Raw genomic sequence first — 20,033 nt, forward strand, 5'->3', positions numbered from 1 at the left:
AGCCAGTGTTCACAAGGAGCACAACTGCAAGAACAGCATTAAACTCCTTACAATGATGCCTCCCACTAATATGTTTTTCAGTGTCAAAGTAGAACAGGAGCTCCTCAAAAGGAAGGATGTAATTCCTCACGGCATCGTTAACACATTCTGAATTGCTGCCCTCTTCCAAGTGCACTGCTTGGAGCCAAATACATTAGATAAATTCCAATAACAGAAACTTCTGGCCAGGAGGCTCTGACAGCTGTTTTGAGGGGTGAGGAGAAGACACTTCTGGGTGTTTGTCTGTCAGAAGGCATTTCATTTTACAGTCAGGAGTTTGCTATGCTCATCCTTACTGAGAAGGCATTTAGACAGCCAGGTGTGACCATGAAATCCTCCTTCTATCTAAAATTGGTGTCTAAAGCTGCCAGGGTAACCACGGCTGAGCACACCCAGGTCTCCCTTGTAAACAACCTCTGTGTAGCTACAAGGAGGATACAATGTGGTTACTGAGCAGCACTGTAAGAATGGCCACTGCCTCTCTGCCTCTAGGAAATAAAACCTGCATTTCCATCTCCAGCTCTTCTGGCAGGTGGGCTGAGAGAGGCAGAAATGTCTGACTGGATCATCTGATTATCACCTGAAATGCCACTAACTGCTCTCTTTAGATGCTCCTCCCTTGTTTAAGAAAGGATCTCAAGTTTCTGATCAGGTAGGATCTTGCTGGCTGTTACTACTGGCACTAATATTGTTGTCTTTTCCCAATGAAAACTTCCAGGGAGTGGCTCCTTTAGGGTAGAATTACCACCATGTCATATTCTCAGCCTGTCAATCAGCAGGGTTTTGCTCCCTTCAAGTAAGAGATATTTGAGCTGACATCTCTGTGCAGAGAGCAAAAGAGCAAAAATTGTGAACTACAACAGCAATTCTGGGTTTATTTCCCATCCACAAAGAAGCCAAACTGACTTCTTATGTCTTAGCCCAACTACTCCTGGTGCTGCAGAGTAAAGGAGAATTAATTCCATCAGTACAGGTGGAAGGTAAGCAGTGGAACAGCACTGGGTCCTAGAGAAAACCTCCAGTGGAAAAGAGGCATTAAGAAAAATTTAAAACTACTGCTTACAGAGACTTTCACAAAGGGAAGAAGTCAGTAAGGAAAACATCAAGAACTGCAAGTTGTGCTCCAAGCTTCTTGCATTTCAGGAGCATGCAAGTAGGGATGGAGATGGTGTCTAGAGCTGAATTAGCTTGGAGCGACATAAATTACACGGCTTGGGACTAGCCAAACACTGTCACAGACAGAAAACACAACTTTCCTCATGAAGAGGGCAGTGAAATGATTCTCTGGGGTTTTCTTTACACTTCTAAGATTTGTGATACTACTGTTCTGTGACATGTTGGACTGAAGCCACATACCCTACTATTAGCAGATTCATACATATCTCCTTCCACTTTCCTGGCATAAGCCACCAGGTTCTCCATGCGGCGATCCTTCAGTGCTGCTGGATCAGGAGTGGGGAAGATGGCTTGGACACTGCAAGGACAGAGCAGAAATAATAGAAAAAGATCTTCAGAAAAAAACCTCAAAATCTGTATACAGCTTTATGATAATCACCCTGGATGTTTCCTTACACATCAGATATGTAAAAGCATATCAAAATGCTTTAAAAAATTAGTATTTTACTATTTCTCACAAGATTAAAACAAATGAAATTATGAAAATAAAGTGAGGCTTAACAGTCTGGAGTCTCAATAACTGTTCACCACAGCAGAGCAAATTTACTAGCAACAGAAACTAATTCCATGCCCACTCCTTAATGAGCACGAAGAACAAACTGAAGAGGAGGATTAAAGGTAACAACTCATCCTGAGTGTCCCAGCACCTGAGAACCACTACTGGTAACTTTCTTTTCAGCTTAATAGCAGAACTACTGTATTGAAATTCTTTAAAAACATTGAGAAAAAGGCAGCCTTGGTGAATACTTACAGTTTATGCACTAAATGATTGCGCAGGTCCTGAGTGACATGTTCATGCCATGCTTTCCTTACCCCGGTACTCGAAGGAGGTGCAGCCGTTGGCATTGAGCTGAGGTTTCCAACATTGCCAGAGTTTGTGCCATCATTCATTAGTGGGCTGAAATAAAAAGGAAAGGGACTGTTAGAGTACCAGAATGCAGAGTTTTGTTATAGGTTTGATGCCTGAAGTAATTTTTGAGTTGTTGCTTTCATCAGTTTTAGCGATTGCATTAAACATTCTCTTAAATGAAATTTTGGCATCAACAAACTGCAACCCCTAAAGCAGCAAAGCTCAGGAGTTTACAAGGCACATTCACAATGAGAATGGTAAAGAATCACAACTATGAACTTAAAAATAAAAATATTCTTCCTTTGGGACTTCATTTAAAAGCAGTAAATATTGTGGGGCTCTCAGGAGGCACAAAGTGGCAGCTCTGGAACTGAAACAGGAGAGAGAGCAGAGCTGTACACGTCCATCTCCATGCCAAGACAATCACTTTTTAAAGCATGCTCTTATTTACTTTCATAAACATGGAAATAAATGTTTAATTGAGCAAGAATGAAAATGTGTGCATTACTTATTTGTCCCAAGGGATGTTGGAAGAGCAGTTTCAGAAATTAGACCCGGTTGCTGGTCTGTTGTTATTCCTCCTGCGGGAAGGTTCATCTGGTTGGCTCCTTTGGGACAAAATTAAACATCATTGGTACACAGTTCACAATTTTGACAATAATACGACAAAACTGCACTTTACTGACCCACTTGGCTAACTAAAGAAGCAATTTATCAGGTTAAGTATTTTTATAACAATACCTGCTGTGCTGTACATACATGGCTACTTATGGAACCAAGTTACTTTCAGTCTGAACTACAAAAATCAATCAATTAAAATTTTAAATTCATAAACTCTTAAGATTAGATCAACAAGCTTTAAAGAAGGTAATACTAGCAATTAAGATGCAAAAAATAAAGTATTTGAGACAGAATTATCTGTTGGAACAGGGAACAATTGTTAAACAAAAATCCTTCAGAAATTCTGTCTCATCACGTCAGAGAATGAGCTATGGGCTATATTTTAACAGAATGAGCTATATTTTAACAGAAACTTAAACTCCTGCTATTTGTCAAAAGCACTACATTCAAAACTTTCAATATTCAAATGGAAATGAATGGTAGTGTATATAAATAGTGTACTTTTAACTTACTAAACAACATGAACAGACAGTCACTACTCTGACCAAACAAAATACCAGACTATGCTACAATTCAACATCAGTAATTTTAACTCTTTTTTTTCTTGGTCTTTTCTCCACCTACCCAGTGCATTAATGGTCCTCATTTGCTGGTGAGCCTGAGGCTGTGCTGGCTGCTGGCCTTGGACCTGGGGCTGCAGCTGTGTTTGGGGCTGGTTGCCATATGGCAGCCCCAGGGCAGCATAGGCTCGTTGCATGGAGCTGGGGTCAATTGGGTTGGGATTGCTTAGTGCTGGAGTGCTCTGCTGGCCCGTGCCAACAGAACCGATGGAATTCTGGATCCCACCTGCTGGAGACCCTAAAAGGGCTACAGAGAAGAGAAAGGATAAGAAAAAATTAAAACTCAATGGGAATAAGGAGTAAAACCAGTCATGCCAAGAGTCACCAGAACATGCACATATTCTATGATACAGATATTTTTCTGCCAGAGGACAGAACAACTGTGGGAAAACTCAGCCTTTGATTCTACAGGACAGAACCCACCCTGGCTATTATTCCATGCAGTCTAAAGAGAAGTGCTGTAAATTTCAGACAGATAAGCCCATAATTACTCGTAATAGATATATAGTACAGGCTCCTACATAAGGCTAAATAGGATTTTCATGCTTGGGGACAGTAAACTAAAGGGGAAAAAAAATTTAATTCCTCTACTTCCCTCTTTCCCATCAATCCCATTTTAGGTCAAAATATTTGGCTCCAGAACAGAGATCCTGAGTTCAGCAGAAACACTGTGTCCTTGGACACAAAGGTAATACTGAAGATCTGTTGGTAGAAATTTTCATTGCGAGCAGTCACCAGATGAATCCTCTGAAGGCCAAATTACCTTAAACCCCAAATTACTTAGAGATATGAAAAACCCTGAGGAGTCTTAGACTTAGATTGTACTGGCTACATCTAAAATAAGTTGTAGAGTCAGTAAGGGGTTGAACCCTGGTAAATAATTTAGATGATGTTTAGGTATTCATTAACCTATATGGCTACCACAACCAACCAACCTCTCCCACCACACAGGTGTATGGAGGAGTCATTTCCCTTAGACAGGAAATGGAAACAATAGGGAAAAGTACTATTTACTTGATCCAGAAGAGAACAAAATTTTGCATTCTGGTTCTCATTTTAGTTGCCATTCTAAGTAATACCATGTTCCCTGGTGAATGACCCATGGAGTACAACCCTCAGCACAGGGACACTGCATTTTGATAATCAGGACTCTGGTAGAAGTAACATTTCCTTCACATTTTTCCCCTTAAGTAATTAAGTATGTAATGTGCATTACAAATGTGTGAACTAAACTTAGCAACAGTAATGGCTCTTAATATAGGCAACAATAACTGTTTTATTGAAATATTAGTAGGGGCATGTGGTTAGATAAAAAAGTCAGGAAAACAAGCCTTCTGAGACATTAACAGCATTATCCAGGATTTCTTAAATCCTTACCCACCATGGAAACTGAATCACTGAAAGAGATACAAAAGCTTCCAGCTTCCACCCAAGAGAAAACACTCACACTGCAGAGTCCAGACTTTTCCCTCTCCAGATGAGAAATCAATTTGATCTCATTTGCCAAAGAACTACAAATAAATAAACTCAGATATCTCACTCTCCTGAATAAGCAGCCCTACAAAAAACATCCTTTTTTCCCCCAAAGGACAATCCACAGTATTTTAAATGCTGGGATTACCATGGAAATTAGGGTTTATGTATATTTACACTCTGTGGACACACTCACAATAACTTTTGAACTTACTGATCACTTCCAAGAGAATTTAAAAACAAAGGCAGAAGCTGATTAAGATCCTATCAGCTTAATTACAAAAAAAGACATATTAAAGAGCATTTTTATGAATTCCTCATTGGACTTGCATGTAGTACTCTGGAATCACACAGCCTAGGAGAAAGATGCCTTCGCACTACTGCAAGCCAAGGAATAGTAAAGTTAAATAGCACAAAAGTTGTGGCACCCTGGGATTAAAAGGCTGACAATCAACCTGACAGCACAGATTGATTCAGGAGCCAATAAGAATTCCAGCTTGTTAGAGGATGATATTCCACCAGAAAATTAGGACAAAACCCCCCAATCTGCTTTCAGTGCTGAAGTGTGGAGATGGCAGAGATGGCAGAACACCCACAGGTGATGCCAATGTTTGGGAAGCTGGAAAAGGCTCAGATCACCCCAGTGAGGAGAGCCCAGCCTTCCACCACCCCTCACGTTCTGGGGAAAAATCAGTGACTGAGACTGCAGGCTTGGCTTGGAGCTCACTTGGACAGGTCCAGCCCCTCCAGCCACAGCTCTGGGCTGGGCTTTGGCAGCAGCTTCAGTCACTACAAAGCACAAGTTCAGCCTTTGTGTTAGAACAGTGTTAAACTATTTGGCCTCAGCTCTTCTACCAATTCACAACTCAACAGGATCCTGTTCTGAGTATTTCCCAATATCAGGAACCTGGTTTTGAAGGAGGTTTTTTTTTTTTTTTGTCTGTTTGTTCACTGGTTTTATATGAAGGCATGACATTATCTGTCAAACAAGAAGATGGAGGCAAAGAGTATTAAATTTCTATTCTGGAGAGATCCAAGTGCAAATGCTGTCCCTTCTGTTGCAGATACTGCAGGAAATAAAGTCAACTAAAATAAACACAGCCCTGGAACAAACACATTAGGCCACTGCTATGTGAAGCAATGTCTACTGCAATTTATTTTTCTTAACTGGTGTTTCAGACGTTGAGGAGCCCATGACAGAAGCTGCAAGTGTGAAATGAGCTCTGTAATTCACATTCTAAATGCTGTAAAGACAGCTGGCTCTGTGTGCCCCAGTGTCACTTGTGTTTATGTACCTGAGGAGGGGAGGTTCAAACAAGCACAAGTTAAGCAGCCCCAGAACTTCCTGAGCAGCCCCAGTGATATCCCAATGCCCCAGAAGGCACCAAAGCCATCAAAGAGCAGCTCCCCTGCAGGATTCCTGTCTCAGGTACTGTTTAATGTCTGTCTCAGGTGCTGTTTAATGACACTGCACTCAAGTCTTCTAGAGGGGAACCCCTCCAGCTAATTAAATTTATTTTAAGCACAGATCCCTAATGCTATTTTAAGTATGAGTGCCCAGCACTCCTCTAACCTGACCACTCCAGTGAACATGTTAAACCATTTTGGAGAATTGAAAGAAGGTAATACTAACAATTAAAATGCAAAAAGAAAGTAGCATTTGAGACAGAATTGTCTGTTAAAACAGTTGGCAATTGTTAAACCAAAATCCTTCAGCAACTCTGCCTCATCACCTCAGACAACAAGCTATGAGCTGATTTAAATTTAGCTATGCTGGTTAAAAATGTTTGATTTTACTTCTGAATTCTTTAACTGAGTCTTGTTTTGTACTGTTCCTCACTCTGCTCATCTTGCAGTGGAGCAAAATCTGTGCTGGTGCTTTTGACTCACCTCAGCACAAGTCCTGCCCTCAGAATTAGGCAGGTACATGAAGATAAATGCACACAATCATTTAATTAAAGGCTGTATCTTAAGTCAAATCATGGGGTAAAGATTTTATGAGGAACTTGAAGCAGGAAGTGTCAGTTTAAAACTTCACCACCAATGCCATTTTAATTTTTATTTAAGTTAAGCATTAAATTATAAGCCTTCAGTACAGCATTGGATCAGTCAAGCAGTGGAGCTCCTTAATCCAAGGACTATTATCCACCATGGGGCTCCATGGGATTACTGATGGGTCACCACTATATGATTTCTAGCAATTGAAAAAAACAAGAGACATGTTTTGTTTGTAGATTTTACAGTCACTGACAGTAAGACTTGAACAAGCTGGATTTCATTTTGTTTTCACAGGAAACAAGACTCCTCTGAAGGAGTTGTTGCCTCCTCCTCCTGGACACATTTCCCTGTGCATGGATGCACTCACTCCCTCCTCTGCAAAGGACTGGCTCCCAAAAGCTCCACATCCAGTTCTCTTCCATGTCCTGCCTGTACTCAATAACCTGCTGCATCAGCCAGCTACATCATGGTCCCTGCCTCCATTTCCCTCATCAGATTCTGCTCCTTCATCCCTGACTTCACACACACCAGAATTTCTGGTGTTTCCTCTAAAACCACACTTTTAGGTGAAGATTAATTATCTCAAGTTTCATCTTTCTTAATCCAGCTTTCTCCTTGTTGCATTTTATTTAAAATTTTCCTACAAGGAGACCAGCTCCAAGTTCACAACTCCTCTTTCCAGTCTCACTCATCTGAGTGAGATCCCAGGGGTTTTGCAGGGTCCCCTGATCCTGGAATGATGCACTCCAAGTGCTGCACATGGGCATGGCCCAGGACATGACAAACAGGAGCAGATCCAGGAGCTGTGGCACAACACACCTGCTCAGGCCAGGAATGGAAGAATTAAGGAGCTCAAGCAAGTGGATGACAAGATGAATCTTCAAAAAAATAACTGACACAGCTACAAAACTAGGAAATATATCAACAACTGTTTGCAAAAGGTTGTAACTCAGATAGTGTTGGGCCCAATAGGGAACAAGAAGAACTTCCTAAAAAGAACAAGCCTGCAACTCCAAAATATTTCAATCAAATTTCAAGCCATTACTTCAAAACACAGGATTCACTTGTTTATTCAAAAGAGAAGCTTAATGTTTTACCATTAGTGCAAAATAGTATTTGTTTTCCAGTTTCCCCAGCGCCCTCAGAGGTACATAGGACACACAATAAAAACCATGAGGAACAAAAAGAATTTAAAATTTGTCCCAATATGTCCTGTTAACAAGTCAGGTCACTATCAGCCATTATAGTTCAAGAGTGTTTAAAAATAAATAAAAAAGGCAATACAAAAGAAACCTAGCACAATGTTCTTTGCAAAAAATCCCAGCACTAAAAGACCTGCACAGAAACAGCTCCAAGGCAATAACCTAAACCCCAGGACTTTCCAGGACTTGCAGATCCCCAAGGAGTAGGAACAGAAAGCTACAAAAGCACAGGAATGGCTGTGCATGGAAGTGAGGCACCACCTTGCAATGGCTCAGCATGCTCCACTGCAGAATGTTCTAAAAGGTGGGCACCCTTTGAAACAGCTTCTGAAAGCCCAGCATGGCCACACCAGGACTGAAATAACAACAGGAAAACAGGGGTGGGCCCAGGAAGGAGGGTCTGGACTCTCTGCAAGGAAGGCAGCCCTGCAATAGGAGAAGGATCACTACACTCCTCATTCCTTTTTCCCTTTCTGAATATTCTCTGTATTCTGCCAGATGCAGACTCCCTCCTCCTCCCAATTCAGGAGAAGCTACTATGAATTATTCTCAAGAAAGACAACATTTTCTTCCAGTCTAAAAGTAATCCAGCTCTGGTTAGTACCCACCTGATCAGGCACAACATTTAAAAATGCACACACCAATGTAAATCATTTCACAAACACTCCTGAATGCACAAAAAGGGGTACCTTTTATAATACAGCTAAAAAAGTACTTTAAGTGCTCCTCTTTCACTTCCAATAAACCATGAGGTGTTATGTGTATGACTCAGACACAATCCAGGACAAAGAACCCTGCACCACTGGTTTATTGATTAACTGAATAGAAGGAGATTTCATATTTATCTCCCTCCATATGCAACAAGAGAGACAAATTCTACACTTATCCACTACAATTCTGTTGCACTCAGACAATATCATATTTGATTCCATAGCAAAATTATTTTTAAGGCTTGTTTATGTTCCAGTTTTTGCTCTCTTATGTTCAGCTGTATGAGCAACCAAACAAATGGTGCACAAACTACTTTTCACCAGCAGCTTGTATTGAAAAATACAATTCTGTTCTGGTAGATGTTGTTAGCACTTTGATAACAACTGTGTAATAAGGATGTTAAGCACAAATGGACCATATCATATTAAAAAGCAAAGCTTTCAACACATTTTCAAGGGTCAAACAAGTAATCACTTGCAACAAATTACTACCTTCAAAGCACAAGATTTATCTTGTTTACCATGGAGAAGTTTGGTAAAATGAAAACAAAATCCTGCCCTCCAAGTAGCTCTACAGTTGTAATTTTTTTCAGTTTGGAGGAAGAAAACCCCTACTTACACCATAAAGAGAACATTCTCAAAGGATAATTTTGGTAGTTTTAGCAGCTACTTTACCCCCTAACCTAGGAGAAATTCTCTATCCTCCAAGGTTTACTGGAGTTCCCCACTGCAGTCTCAGCTTAGCTGGAAATTAGCAGAATGCTTCCAATCCAATTCCAATGTACAAGCTTTGCAAGTCCTGCAGCTATTTTCCACTTCTTAGCCCTTATTTATATATACTTAGGCATAACATTACTTAAGACTTCTAGAACTTTACATCGATGCTGTAAAATGTTCCACCCTGGCATCTTTTCAAAGGACTTGATGAGAAGCAAACCTACCAATATAAGTTGAGAATTTTCTTTTTCAGAGCAAAAGGGAAGAAGAAATCAACTACAAATGGACTGGCCCCAAGGATCAGTAACAGCTCAGCTATTATAAAAACCAGGCATGATTTGCAGAACTACAGCTAATCTATGCCAGTGTTAAATAAATGATTAAGACACCCAGGCCTTTTTACATGAGAGAATGATTTTTTCAAATATTTTTGATTATTTTAAATCATTAGCCTTTAAATCATTAGCCTTTTGATTTGTTTCTAGCAGCCAGAAACACAATCAAGTAACTTATCTCTTCCCCAAGCCCCCACCTGCACCCAAAACTGCTTCACAACTGGAATCTATTGACCTGCCTCACAATGGAACATCAGTTAGAAGTTGCCACATCCTTTAGAAAAGATGTGTGCTAGAGCTCAGACTTCCCCAATTATTGTGTATTTAAGTACATTTATATATTTAAGTGTTTAAGTATTACTGTATTTAAGTAATAAATTGCCTTTAATGGTCAGAAATGGAAATTCACTGGTATATTTATCCTTGTACAAATTGTTAACAGCTACTAAGTTTGTTGGGACACTGCTCAGAGTTTATTCCTCCACTGCACACATGATCAACTTTGGTTTAAGAGTTTCAATGGTGACAGCAGTAAGAGAAATACTCACGTTGTTGGTTTCTTTTGTCACTGGCATTTTTCAAAGGAAGGCACACGGGACAGTCGTGCCGAGTACAATTCTTCCAGTGGGAGATGATTTGTCTCGAAGATGCACAATGAGCAACTGCAGCAAGGGAAAGCAAGAGTTAAGAGTCACTCCTTGGTTAATTGGTTTTGAATTATTTCAGTTTTTAGAGCAATTCTATTCTTCAACTGGTTTTGAAGTATTTAATTTTTTAGAGTAACCCTACTCCTTCTCCTTCACAAGCAATACTAAAACCACAAGCAAGTAAATTTTTTTGTGATCCACCAGCAAATGAAGGAAACCAGTCCCAACATTTAAGACAGACATGGTGGACACTACACCCTCCTTATGTAACAGAGATGAAAAGGATGACAGCAAGGCTACACTGCTACCATCCTACTTCCAAAAGGCAAATATTGCAATACTGTACGTATAACTAAACACAACTGAAACGTCTTGTGACCCAAGTGCAAATGAAGGAAACTAGTACTGAAATTTAAGACAAAAGACACAGTGGATATCACACTTAATACAACAGAGGAGACGAAGAAGATGCTTGCAAGGCTGTACTGGTACCATCCTACTTGAGGAGGGGAAATGTTGCATTCTGTTTTTTAAACTGGCAGAGCTGGGAGCAGCTTAACCACAGAGCCAGTGCTGACATCCCTTTGTGCCAGGCACAGGGCTGAGAAGAGCAATGTGGTATTTTTGGGGTCCCCCATGGCAGGAAGGAAATGACGAATCTGACTCCATGCTCTTAGAAGGCTGGATATTATATTATATTATATTATATTATATTATATTATATTATATTATATTATATTATATTATATTATATTATATTATATTATATTATATTATATTATATTATATTATATTATACTGTAGCATATATTACATTGCATTATATAATATAATATTATATATCATATCATATCATATCACATCATATCACATCATATCACATTACATTACATAATATTACATTATATCATATCATATAATGCTATACTAAACTATACTGAAGAACAGAGAAAGGATACAGACAGAAGGCTTAACAAGACACCAATGAAAAACCCATGACTCCTTCCAGGATCCCAACACAGCTGGATGTGATTGGTCATTAAGTTACAACAGTTCACATGAAACCAATCAAACAATGACCAATTGGTAACCAATGTCCAAACCACATTCCAAAGGAGCAAAACACAGGAGAAGCAATCAGATAATATTGTTTTCATTTTTCTCTGACGCTTCTCAGTTTCCCAGGAGAAAAAACCCTGGCAAAGGGATTTTTCAGCAAATATGGCAGTGCCAGAGCAAGGCTGGGGCCGGGGAGGGCAGGGAGGGCTCACCTTGGCAGGCCTTGCCAGCCTGGCAGTGTGTCATGTGGTTGAGGACGTTCTTCATGGTGCGGCAGTGGGGCAGGGCGCAGGCGCGCACCTCGCCGTTGGCCTGCTCGCGCCGCTGACACTTGTGGGCGTGGAGCAGCAAGACCAGCTGCTGCTGGATCAGCTTGCGCTTCTCGGGGTCTGCCGTGGGCCCGGTGGCCATGGCCTGCGTGGGGACCATTCCCACCTGCTGCACTTGGGTTTGCATCTGGGACTGAGAGAAAAAACGAGAGTTCAGCCTTGTGCCGGCGAGCCGCGGTTCTGTCTTCATCTTGTTTTTTATCCCAGAAGTGTTCAGTGAGCTACAAGGGTTATTGCACCACTCGAAAACATTTCTAATGCCCAAACAACATCAAGGTATTGAGAGTTAAACACTCTGTTAAAACACTTAGACAAACAAGAGTTTATATAACAAGCCATTCAAAACACTGTTTATTAGAGAGACCATCAGTCCAACAGCAATGAGCTCTTATCTTATGAGCTCAGAGGTGGAACTCTTTAAGGTCCCTTCCAACCCACACCATTCTATGATTCTATAAATTCAATACTCTATTTTCATACTATAGGTCAGACTTTTGTATCATACACTTTATACACATCAATCCTAGCTCCTTGTCCCTAACAAAAAGAAGTCCAATGGGAGAAGACAGTCAAAATTCTATGACTGTCTCCATGTATTACAGCAGAAGGCTGAGCTGATTTTCCAAGCCTAAGTTAATCCTTATTGCTTCCAAGTGATATTCCTTCCACAGAGAAAATTCCCAGGGCAAGCTGTATATGGCTTTCTCCTAGGAAGGGCCACCTAAATCTGGATTGCACTATGGCTACTGAGGAGAACTAGAGATACCACAGGGTGACACTGGGTCCTATCAGCTTTAAAATCCAATGTTTTATTTCCAGCACCCATTCTTTATGGACACATTTCTGCACCAAGGCCTGAGCTTTGCCTGACAGCTGTAAACCACAGAGCTCTTCAGTTTAAGGCACAGCTCATAACAGTGCAGAAGAGAAACAGCCTCTTTACCATGTCAATTATTCAGCACAGATCAGGCAGCTTTTCTACCTTACTGGACAAATGGAGAAACTTAACTTTCAAAATTAAACATATCCACAGCCTGCAATGACTCCCCTAGCAGGAACAGATATGGGACTGTAAGTGCTGCAATCCCTGTGATTTGCAGCCTGAATTTATCTTATGGACAAACAAGCAACTGTCCCAAGAATCAATTTGATTATGCACTGTGAAAACAGGTTACCACAGGAAAGTTCACCAAATTTCAAGCTACCTAAGGAAAACCAGCCCTGAAAAAGACTTTTAAATAGAATATAGGAACACTAGGATTATGCTGAGGAGGTCATAGAGGAAATAGTTCAATAGTGCCTGCAGAACTACTAACCTACAGCTGACTACAGCCTGTGTACCACATTTAAAGAAAATCAGGTTTAAGTGTCAGCATACACCAGTTCTAGCCCATTCTACTTCTGACCTTTGAGAAGGACTCCCCAGGAAATTCCACAGCCTACAAAATCCTAATTTTCTTAGATAAACAAAAAGTTCCCTGCACAAGTTCTTCCTAGTCCAGCAGCAAGCTTTGTCCCTGCACATCAGGTTTTTGAGCTTGCTTTTCTTCTGGGGAATGAAGCACACAAGATCAAGTAGAAACCACCATGTCTGGTATTTGATGGAAGAAGTGGAGACTCTGCCACTTGATAATGATTATAATAAGTATTAGTCAAAGAGGAAATGCTGAATCTGTCTTGAACTTTCAAGAGAAAGAACAATAAAAGGAATAAGGGGGTGAATGAAGGAAACCCATGAACATCTGCTCCCACTGCATGCAGCTGAAATTCAGTCTTCCATTTCTCCTGTGAGCAAATCCATAGAGCAGAGAGGTTTTGCTGAAACAATTCTTGGGTCACAAATAGGAAACAATTAGTTCAGCTAATCTGCAGAAAAATACAGGGATCATGCCAAAGAAAATCTTGTTGGAAGCGATGCTTTCATCCCAGTCAAAGAATTGTTTCCCAAGCCAAGTCCTCCTTTTGTTACTACCCTTCCAGTTAACAGACACAACTGCAGCTGTATCAGCACAGATGTCCTGACCCAGGAGGGATACTTGAAGACTGAGTAACAAAAAAAAAGCAGAATTGCAGAGTATCAGTGGTTTGAAGAACAAAGCAGTTTCAGTCCAGATCAGTGTGTTGTTGGTAGGTACAAAACCCCCTCAGAATATAAAGCTTCTTCAGGTTGCTTCACCTGACTGACTGACAATGTTCTTGCTGAAGCAGGAAGTTCAGGCACTTCTGGACCCACAATTAAAATCAATAATTCAACAATCAGATAAACAAAGCAAAAGAGATATTTTTGTTTCTCTTGCCACTTGCTCCACCATTAACAGAGCAAATGGATCAGGGGTTGGAAATCTGCTAAAGCCTCTGACAGAGATGGGAATGTCAATAATCAGTTTTCTAGAAACTGACTTATACATACTTCTATTAATACCCTTGAAAATGATGGAAACTCATTCACAGAGGAAGATGGTTCTGCCCTGTCCCTATTCTGAAGGATAAAACCTTCCTGCGGGTCTGGGCAGCACAGATGCACAAGTATCTGGTTCTTGAGGACTTGGATGGACTCAAAGTTCCCTGGTGGTTTTACTTTACTGAAGTGACCAGTAATTCTCTGTGTTTTTATGTATTTATATACAAAAGCACTCAACACTGCTGAGATGGAACACTATGTACCTTTTTGTAGAAAAGTAGGCAGCAATCTCAGCAGCAGTGGCAATCTTACAGCAGGTAAACAATGCAATACAGAACTCTGCCTCAGCTCCACTCTACAGAGCATTATGGTTTTAAAATACTTTTCTTCTGTAATTTTTGTTTATTTCCATGTTTTTTTCCTTCTCCCTGATAGAAGAATGTGACTTTCACTGTATGAGGACAAATCCTGTGTTTAAAAAATGCCTTTTAGTTCTATAAGAGAGGTTTGGAATCAACAGCAGGTCTTAGTGAGGTTATTAAGAATCCACTGCCACAAATCCCACACAAAGGTACATTAAGGTGAAACACCCCCAAACTTCTTCAGTTCTCTTCCAACCAAAGGTTTAAAGTGTGATCCTGAAGGTCCCTTCCAGAGAAGGAATAGCAGGCACAAAGTGGATACACACATGAACTGTAAATGTTTCAATTAGCAATATATAAAAATATACTTATAATATATACAATATATGTAATATATATAAAAACAGAACTTTCAATCAGCAATATTTCTATCTTAATTAAGTGTTCATAGTGTGACCAACTGCAATAATGAGTATCCCCATACTTTTCCAGTAAGATTCAAAAAAGTCTTTCCTGCCCACAGGATTTGCAGGACTGCTCTAGTAAGTGTTGAACCAGCTCTGCAGAGCCCAGGGAGCATCATTCTGTCCCAAAACTGAAGGACAGATCAAGCAGCAGCTACTGGGGGGCAGCAAGGCCAAAGGCATTCCCCAGTGCAGTCCTGATGAGCAGAGCTTCGCTGGGAAAGTGACACAGAACCTGTTTACACTTCTTGCAGTTCACACGGATGGTGTTTTCCCTGGTTCCAGCAATCACTCTCAGCATGGAATGAGCAGCCTGGTCCTGTCCAAACAGGAAGGATCCTTGTGACACTAGGAACCCCAGCTTTGGCCACAGAGGTTGGAGGCTCACAGGTGCACAAATGGGCTGAGATAAGCACTGCATGCACAAATATTTGCATTTGTGCCCCAAAACCCTGCAGTGCTGCATTTCCTCACCCAAGAGCAGGAGGAATCAGAATCTGAGTCTGAATGGTGGGCAGAAGGCTCCACAGGAGAGGAAAAGGTTTCCTGCACTGGACATGGCCTCAGAAGGAGGTCCTGCTGTCTGGAGGGAAATAAGTGATGTCAGCCTGTAACACCAACCTGAGCACTGGCAGTGCTCTGGGAAGTGAGGAGAGGTAGGAAGGTATCCAGCTCCTGAACACAAAGCCAACAGAATCCCAGAACTATTTAGGTTGGAGGAGCCCTCTGAGATCATCAAAGCCAATCTGTGCCCAATCCCCACCTTGTCACCAGCCCAGAGCACTGAGTGCTACCTCCAGGCCTTCCTTGGACACCTCCAGTGATGGGACTCCACCACCTCCCTGGGCAGCCAATTCCAGTGCTGACAAACCTCTCTGGGAAGAAATCCTTCCTGAACCTCCCCCGGAGAAGCTTGAGGCTGTGGTCTTAACATGAAGAATGTATTTAGAGCTCAGGATTTATCTCAAAGCTTTGGCACTGACATGGATAAAGGCAGAGTTTTCATGTCAAGGGTAAACAGGAATATTTTCAACTTTCAATGGTGGCACTGGCAAATGAACCTGCAAACCCATGACTACCTCAAAGGTGGGAAGGGTCCTATGGTCAGGCCACAGAAAGAACCTGAATAGTTGGTCAGTGCACTTCACTTTTAATTGTTAATAGAATTTTGTTTTAAAACCAGTAAAGGTCTCAATTCCATGCCATTGAGTCTGCTAAGCATCAAGGCTGGATAAGCATCTTTCTTAAGGATACACTTGTGGAGTTTTATCTCATCTTTGTGATTTGCAGGACCAGCAAATGCCAAGAAACATCCACTGAAGAAGTATTTCAAAGTAGAAAAAGGGAAAGTGTAGACAGATTCCAGCTCTCACATATAGGAAATTGCCTCAGCAAAATATTGAGGGCTTATATACCCTACATAAACCTCAGTATTTTAATGGGGGACAAAACAACCTGAGGAATGAGGAACAGTAAAAATCCCAGACAGCAAATCCTGAATAGAAAAAAGGATAAAGCACAAATGAGAATTTTGTAAGGGAAGGAAAGCCATGCTGCTGGAGTGGTGACTATGGAGCACCTCAGCTGCTGGAATAGGGTAGGACACAGCAATGGATCCTCTCCACTGTTATGTTTGCGTATGGGGGAGGGGAGAGTGGAACACGGGCCAGAGCATTGGGAAAAGATTAATTCCTCTTTGTCAGCTTTTGCCAGCCTGGCACTGTATTTACAGATGATGCAAAAGCTAAAATATTCCACAGTTCAAAGCAATCCACATGGCCAGCATGAACTCCTGCACTAAGGCAAGGCAGAGATGCTCTGCTCCCAACAAAACAATGTCCTTTCCCTGGCACTGAACACTAGCTGCTGGATTTGTTTCCAGGTTATTAAAATCTTCTCCTTTAGACCTAAGCAGAGCCTTTTTCCCAGCTGTCCACTGCTGTAAATCAGGTGGGATTTTCTTGAGGAAGGGAAGGAGTGAGCTTGCCTATGAACGAGAATCTGAATTTCAGAGTGGAGGTCAGGGCAGGCACAGGGAAGGTGAGCACAGTGACAGCAAACCCAGCAGAGTCTGGGAGAATGCTGAAGAGAGCAGCAAGCAGACACTCAGCATGCTGCCAGTGCAAGAGCCACAGACCTTTCCACAGGGATAGGGGAGAGTGGCTGTGCTGCAAGAGAGGAAAAATCACAGAAAGGCTCAGAACACAGGCCTTCCTCCCTGGAAGGGCACTGGAGTTAAGTGATTCTTCATAAAGCCTTTTCTCTCTTGTCTCTAGAATAAAATACCAGCTGTCTATTTTAAGTAGCTACAGTTCTACCTGCTCTAATTAAACCTGGCCTCCCAGTTTAAAAGCTTTCTTCCTCTCCCTCAGAGGTCTGCAGTAAAGCACACCTGAGACATCCTCACCCCAGTCACTTCTTCTGTCTTCTGATCAAAATCTGTTATTACAGAAATCCATAGGACATCCAAAGAAACAAAGAAGAACACAACAGAGAGCTCCTGATGCTGTTTAGCAAGAGATGAGGGGGGAAAAAAGCACAAGAGAAGATATGCTGCTCCAATTCTAAGTCAAGAATTGAAGAAAAATTATTTCCTTCACTCCCAAAAAGCAATATTCTCTCAACTCCATCTGCTGGTCATTGGGATAACTGTGAAACCATGCCGGTGTCTGGAAGCCAAAGTTCCCCCATTGTGCTCCTAAGCCATGCAGAAATACCAGATTTACTGGTATGCCCACGAAGGAACCATCCACCACCACCCTTGGAATGGGCAGCACTGCAGGGAGAGCAAAGCTTCAGCTGCCTTGATGGAAAACCTCACGGGGCTCCCCCAGCAGCTCCTCCCAGAGGCTGCACACTCCAGAACCAGAGGCTGTGCACTCCAGAACTGGCTGCTGGCTCCCAGAGTGGCTGCTGGCTCCCAGAGTGGCTGCTGACCACGCTGAGAGCCCCAGGGCAGAGCGTGGCTGCCACCCCCAGCCCAGGGACTGTGCATGATCTCACCAGCACAGCACTGCCATTCCAGCAGCACTGAGGCTCAGCAATGTGGCACCAAAACTTCCAACATCAGAAGCAAGGCTTTTCTTTTAGAAACAAACCTTTCACTCTAGTTTTCAAGCTGCCCATTCTGCCCATCACCATTAAAAAAAATAAACAAACAAAATCAATCCATCCTGCTGGCACTGAAAATTAATACCTTAATGCTGACCTCTTAATCATTTTAATAGCATAAGGTTTGTTCTTCTTTTCTAATTAAAGAGATTAATCCAAACGTGCTTCTCAGGGTGTAGTGTAAGGTCATGCCTGGAGCATGGCTGCACTGAGTTAACCCTTCAGAGACCCACTTTACTGAGGGGGATGGACAGTGCTGCTCTCAGCAGAGTGGTAGCCTGAATTTGGATCAAAAATCCAAATCCACAGCTGCAGCACATTTGTCCTGGCTGCCAGGGTTATGCCTAGCAGGAGAAGTCCTGGTTACTGTTGGGGACAGGGGTGTCACACAGTAATGATTAGAATAATGTGGGTTAAGAAATTTAATCATCTTTTACTTTTGCAGTGCACGTATAAGGTGTAAGGCTAAAGACTGAAAGGAGTATTTAAAAATATTTTGGTTTTCAGGACTTAGGAATCCTCAGACAATGACTGCACTTTTCTGCTTCCTCTTCTCTTGTTTAAATACCCCCTGTGGTAACCACAGTGCTCAGTGCCATGCTGCAATCTGGTTTCCTGCCTCACACCACCAAGTGTTCTCATTCACGTGGCTTTGTCTCTCACATGGAATAGTACTTGGGGGGCCCTTTAAGATAAGGATAGCACAGAGGGCTGGTTTAGCAAGATATGTGGTTGCACTCATCCCACAAAGGACCCTGTATGGGTTTTTTTTTTGTTTTTTTTTTTTAATATGCAGCTGTCTTTCAGTTGCTGTAGTGGATGGAGCCTGAACTGACCCTGCACAGGTTCATTTCTGATGGATGTTAACAAAACACAATGGCCTTTTCCACATCACTGCTGCCTCCCTCAGTGTCTCCAGGCCAAGCACATTAAATAAACCATCATCTCCAGGGACTAAATCATCCCAGGACACAGAAAATGGCAGTGGGATTGCAGCAAGCACACCCAGCAGGATTGCAGTTCTGCTCTGGGGACCTGCCTCTGTCACCAGCTGCTTCTCACAAGAGCCATTGGGGTCACATTTTGGTTGCCCAATGTGAGTGACAGATGTCACTTAGATGTGTGTTTCTGTAACTCATGGAACTGCTGTGGATGTTATTTTACCCTAAGGTAATGCCTTAACATATCAAATAAGGTTTAGCAAGCCAGAGCCTACAAACCTCAAGTTCTGAGTCAGCAGATTCTGCCAGTCTTACTCTCCTTGTGCCTCTGTGCTTAAAACTGGGACAACGCACATCTTTATCTCAGAGAGGTGCTGTGAAAATGAACTAATCCAAAGCATAAACCTGCTCCAGTGCTGACTGCCACAGGAAAGAGCATTTGGAATGACCAAGTGAGATATATTGAAACATTCAGCCAGCAATGCCCACAGCTACACACTGAGCTGCAAAAATAGAACTAAATGTTGACTGTGTGCTCTTTCCAGGGGCTCTGTTCATATTGTTCACTGAATAAAGCAAAGTCCCTGTGGAAGGAATAACATATGGCCATGGATGTGCTATTACCAAATAATTACACTGCCTTACCCACTGTTGCCAAATAAAGGTTAAATTCTAACAAGTGTGACATTTCTTTTTAAGTTCTTGGCTTTGCAATAAAAATGTTTAGATGGAAATTCAGTTTTTGAAGCTACACCCCTGTCAGGACCACCATGCCTCTAACCCCCCACGTGAGCTGAGACCTTTGGGCTCCACAGTGCCAATGTCTGCTATGTCTGCTGGCTGAAATGCCTGTTACTCTCTGTGGTGATGTGAGAGAAAAGAAGATATATTGGACATGCAAAGCTTTTGACACCTGAGAAATGAAGACAAATGGTTCTGATTGTTCTCTCAGTTGGTATTTTTGACATTTTGAAACTG

At 41.8% G+C, this 20,033-nt stretch overlaps 1 protein-coding gene across 5 annotated transcripts in view; it reads right to left on the minus strand.

The window, feature by feature from the left end:
* The window catches only part of CREBBP (CREB binding protein), a 96,886-nt gene that overhangs the window by 37,005 nt on the left and 39,848 nt on the right, over positions 1–20,033 (minus strand). For all 5 annotated transcript variants that reach the window (XM_058035233.1, XM_058035230.1, XM_058035229.1 and 2 more), the window contains 6 exons: positions 11,660–11,909; positions 10,290–10,403; positions 3,311–3,553; positions 2,574–2,673; positions 1,967–2,113; positions 1,396–1,513 (listed from right to left, as the gene is read on the minus strand). In XM_058035233.1, the coding sequence (XP_057891216.1) occupies positions 1,396–1,513; positions 1,967–2,113; positions 2,574–2,673; positions 3,311–3,553; positions 10,290–10,403; positions 11,660–11,909 (972 nt within the window). The remainder of the gene's footprint in view (positions 1–1,395; positions 1,514–1,966; positions 2,114–2,573; positions 2,674–3,310; positions 3,554–10,289; positions 10,404–11,659; positions 11,910–20,033) is intronic.

Source organism: Melospiza georgiana, chromosome 16, assembly GCF_028018845.1.
Source record: "Melospiza georgiana isolate bMelGeo1 chromosome 16, bMelGeo1.pri, whole genome shotgun sequence".
Lineage (NCBI taxonomy): Eukaryota > Metazoa > Chordata > Aves > Passeriformes > Passerellidae > Melospiza > Melospiza georgiana.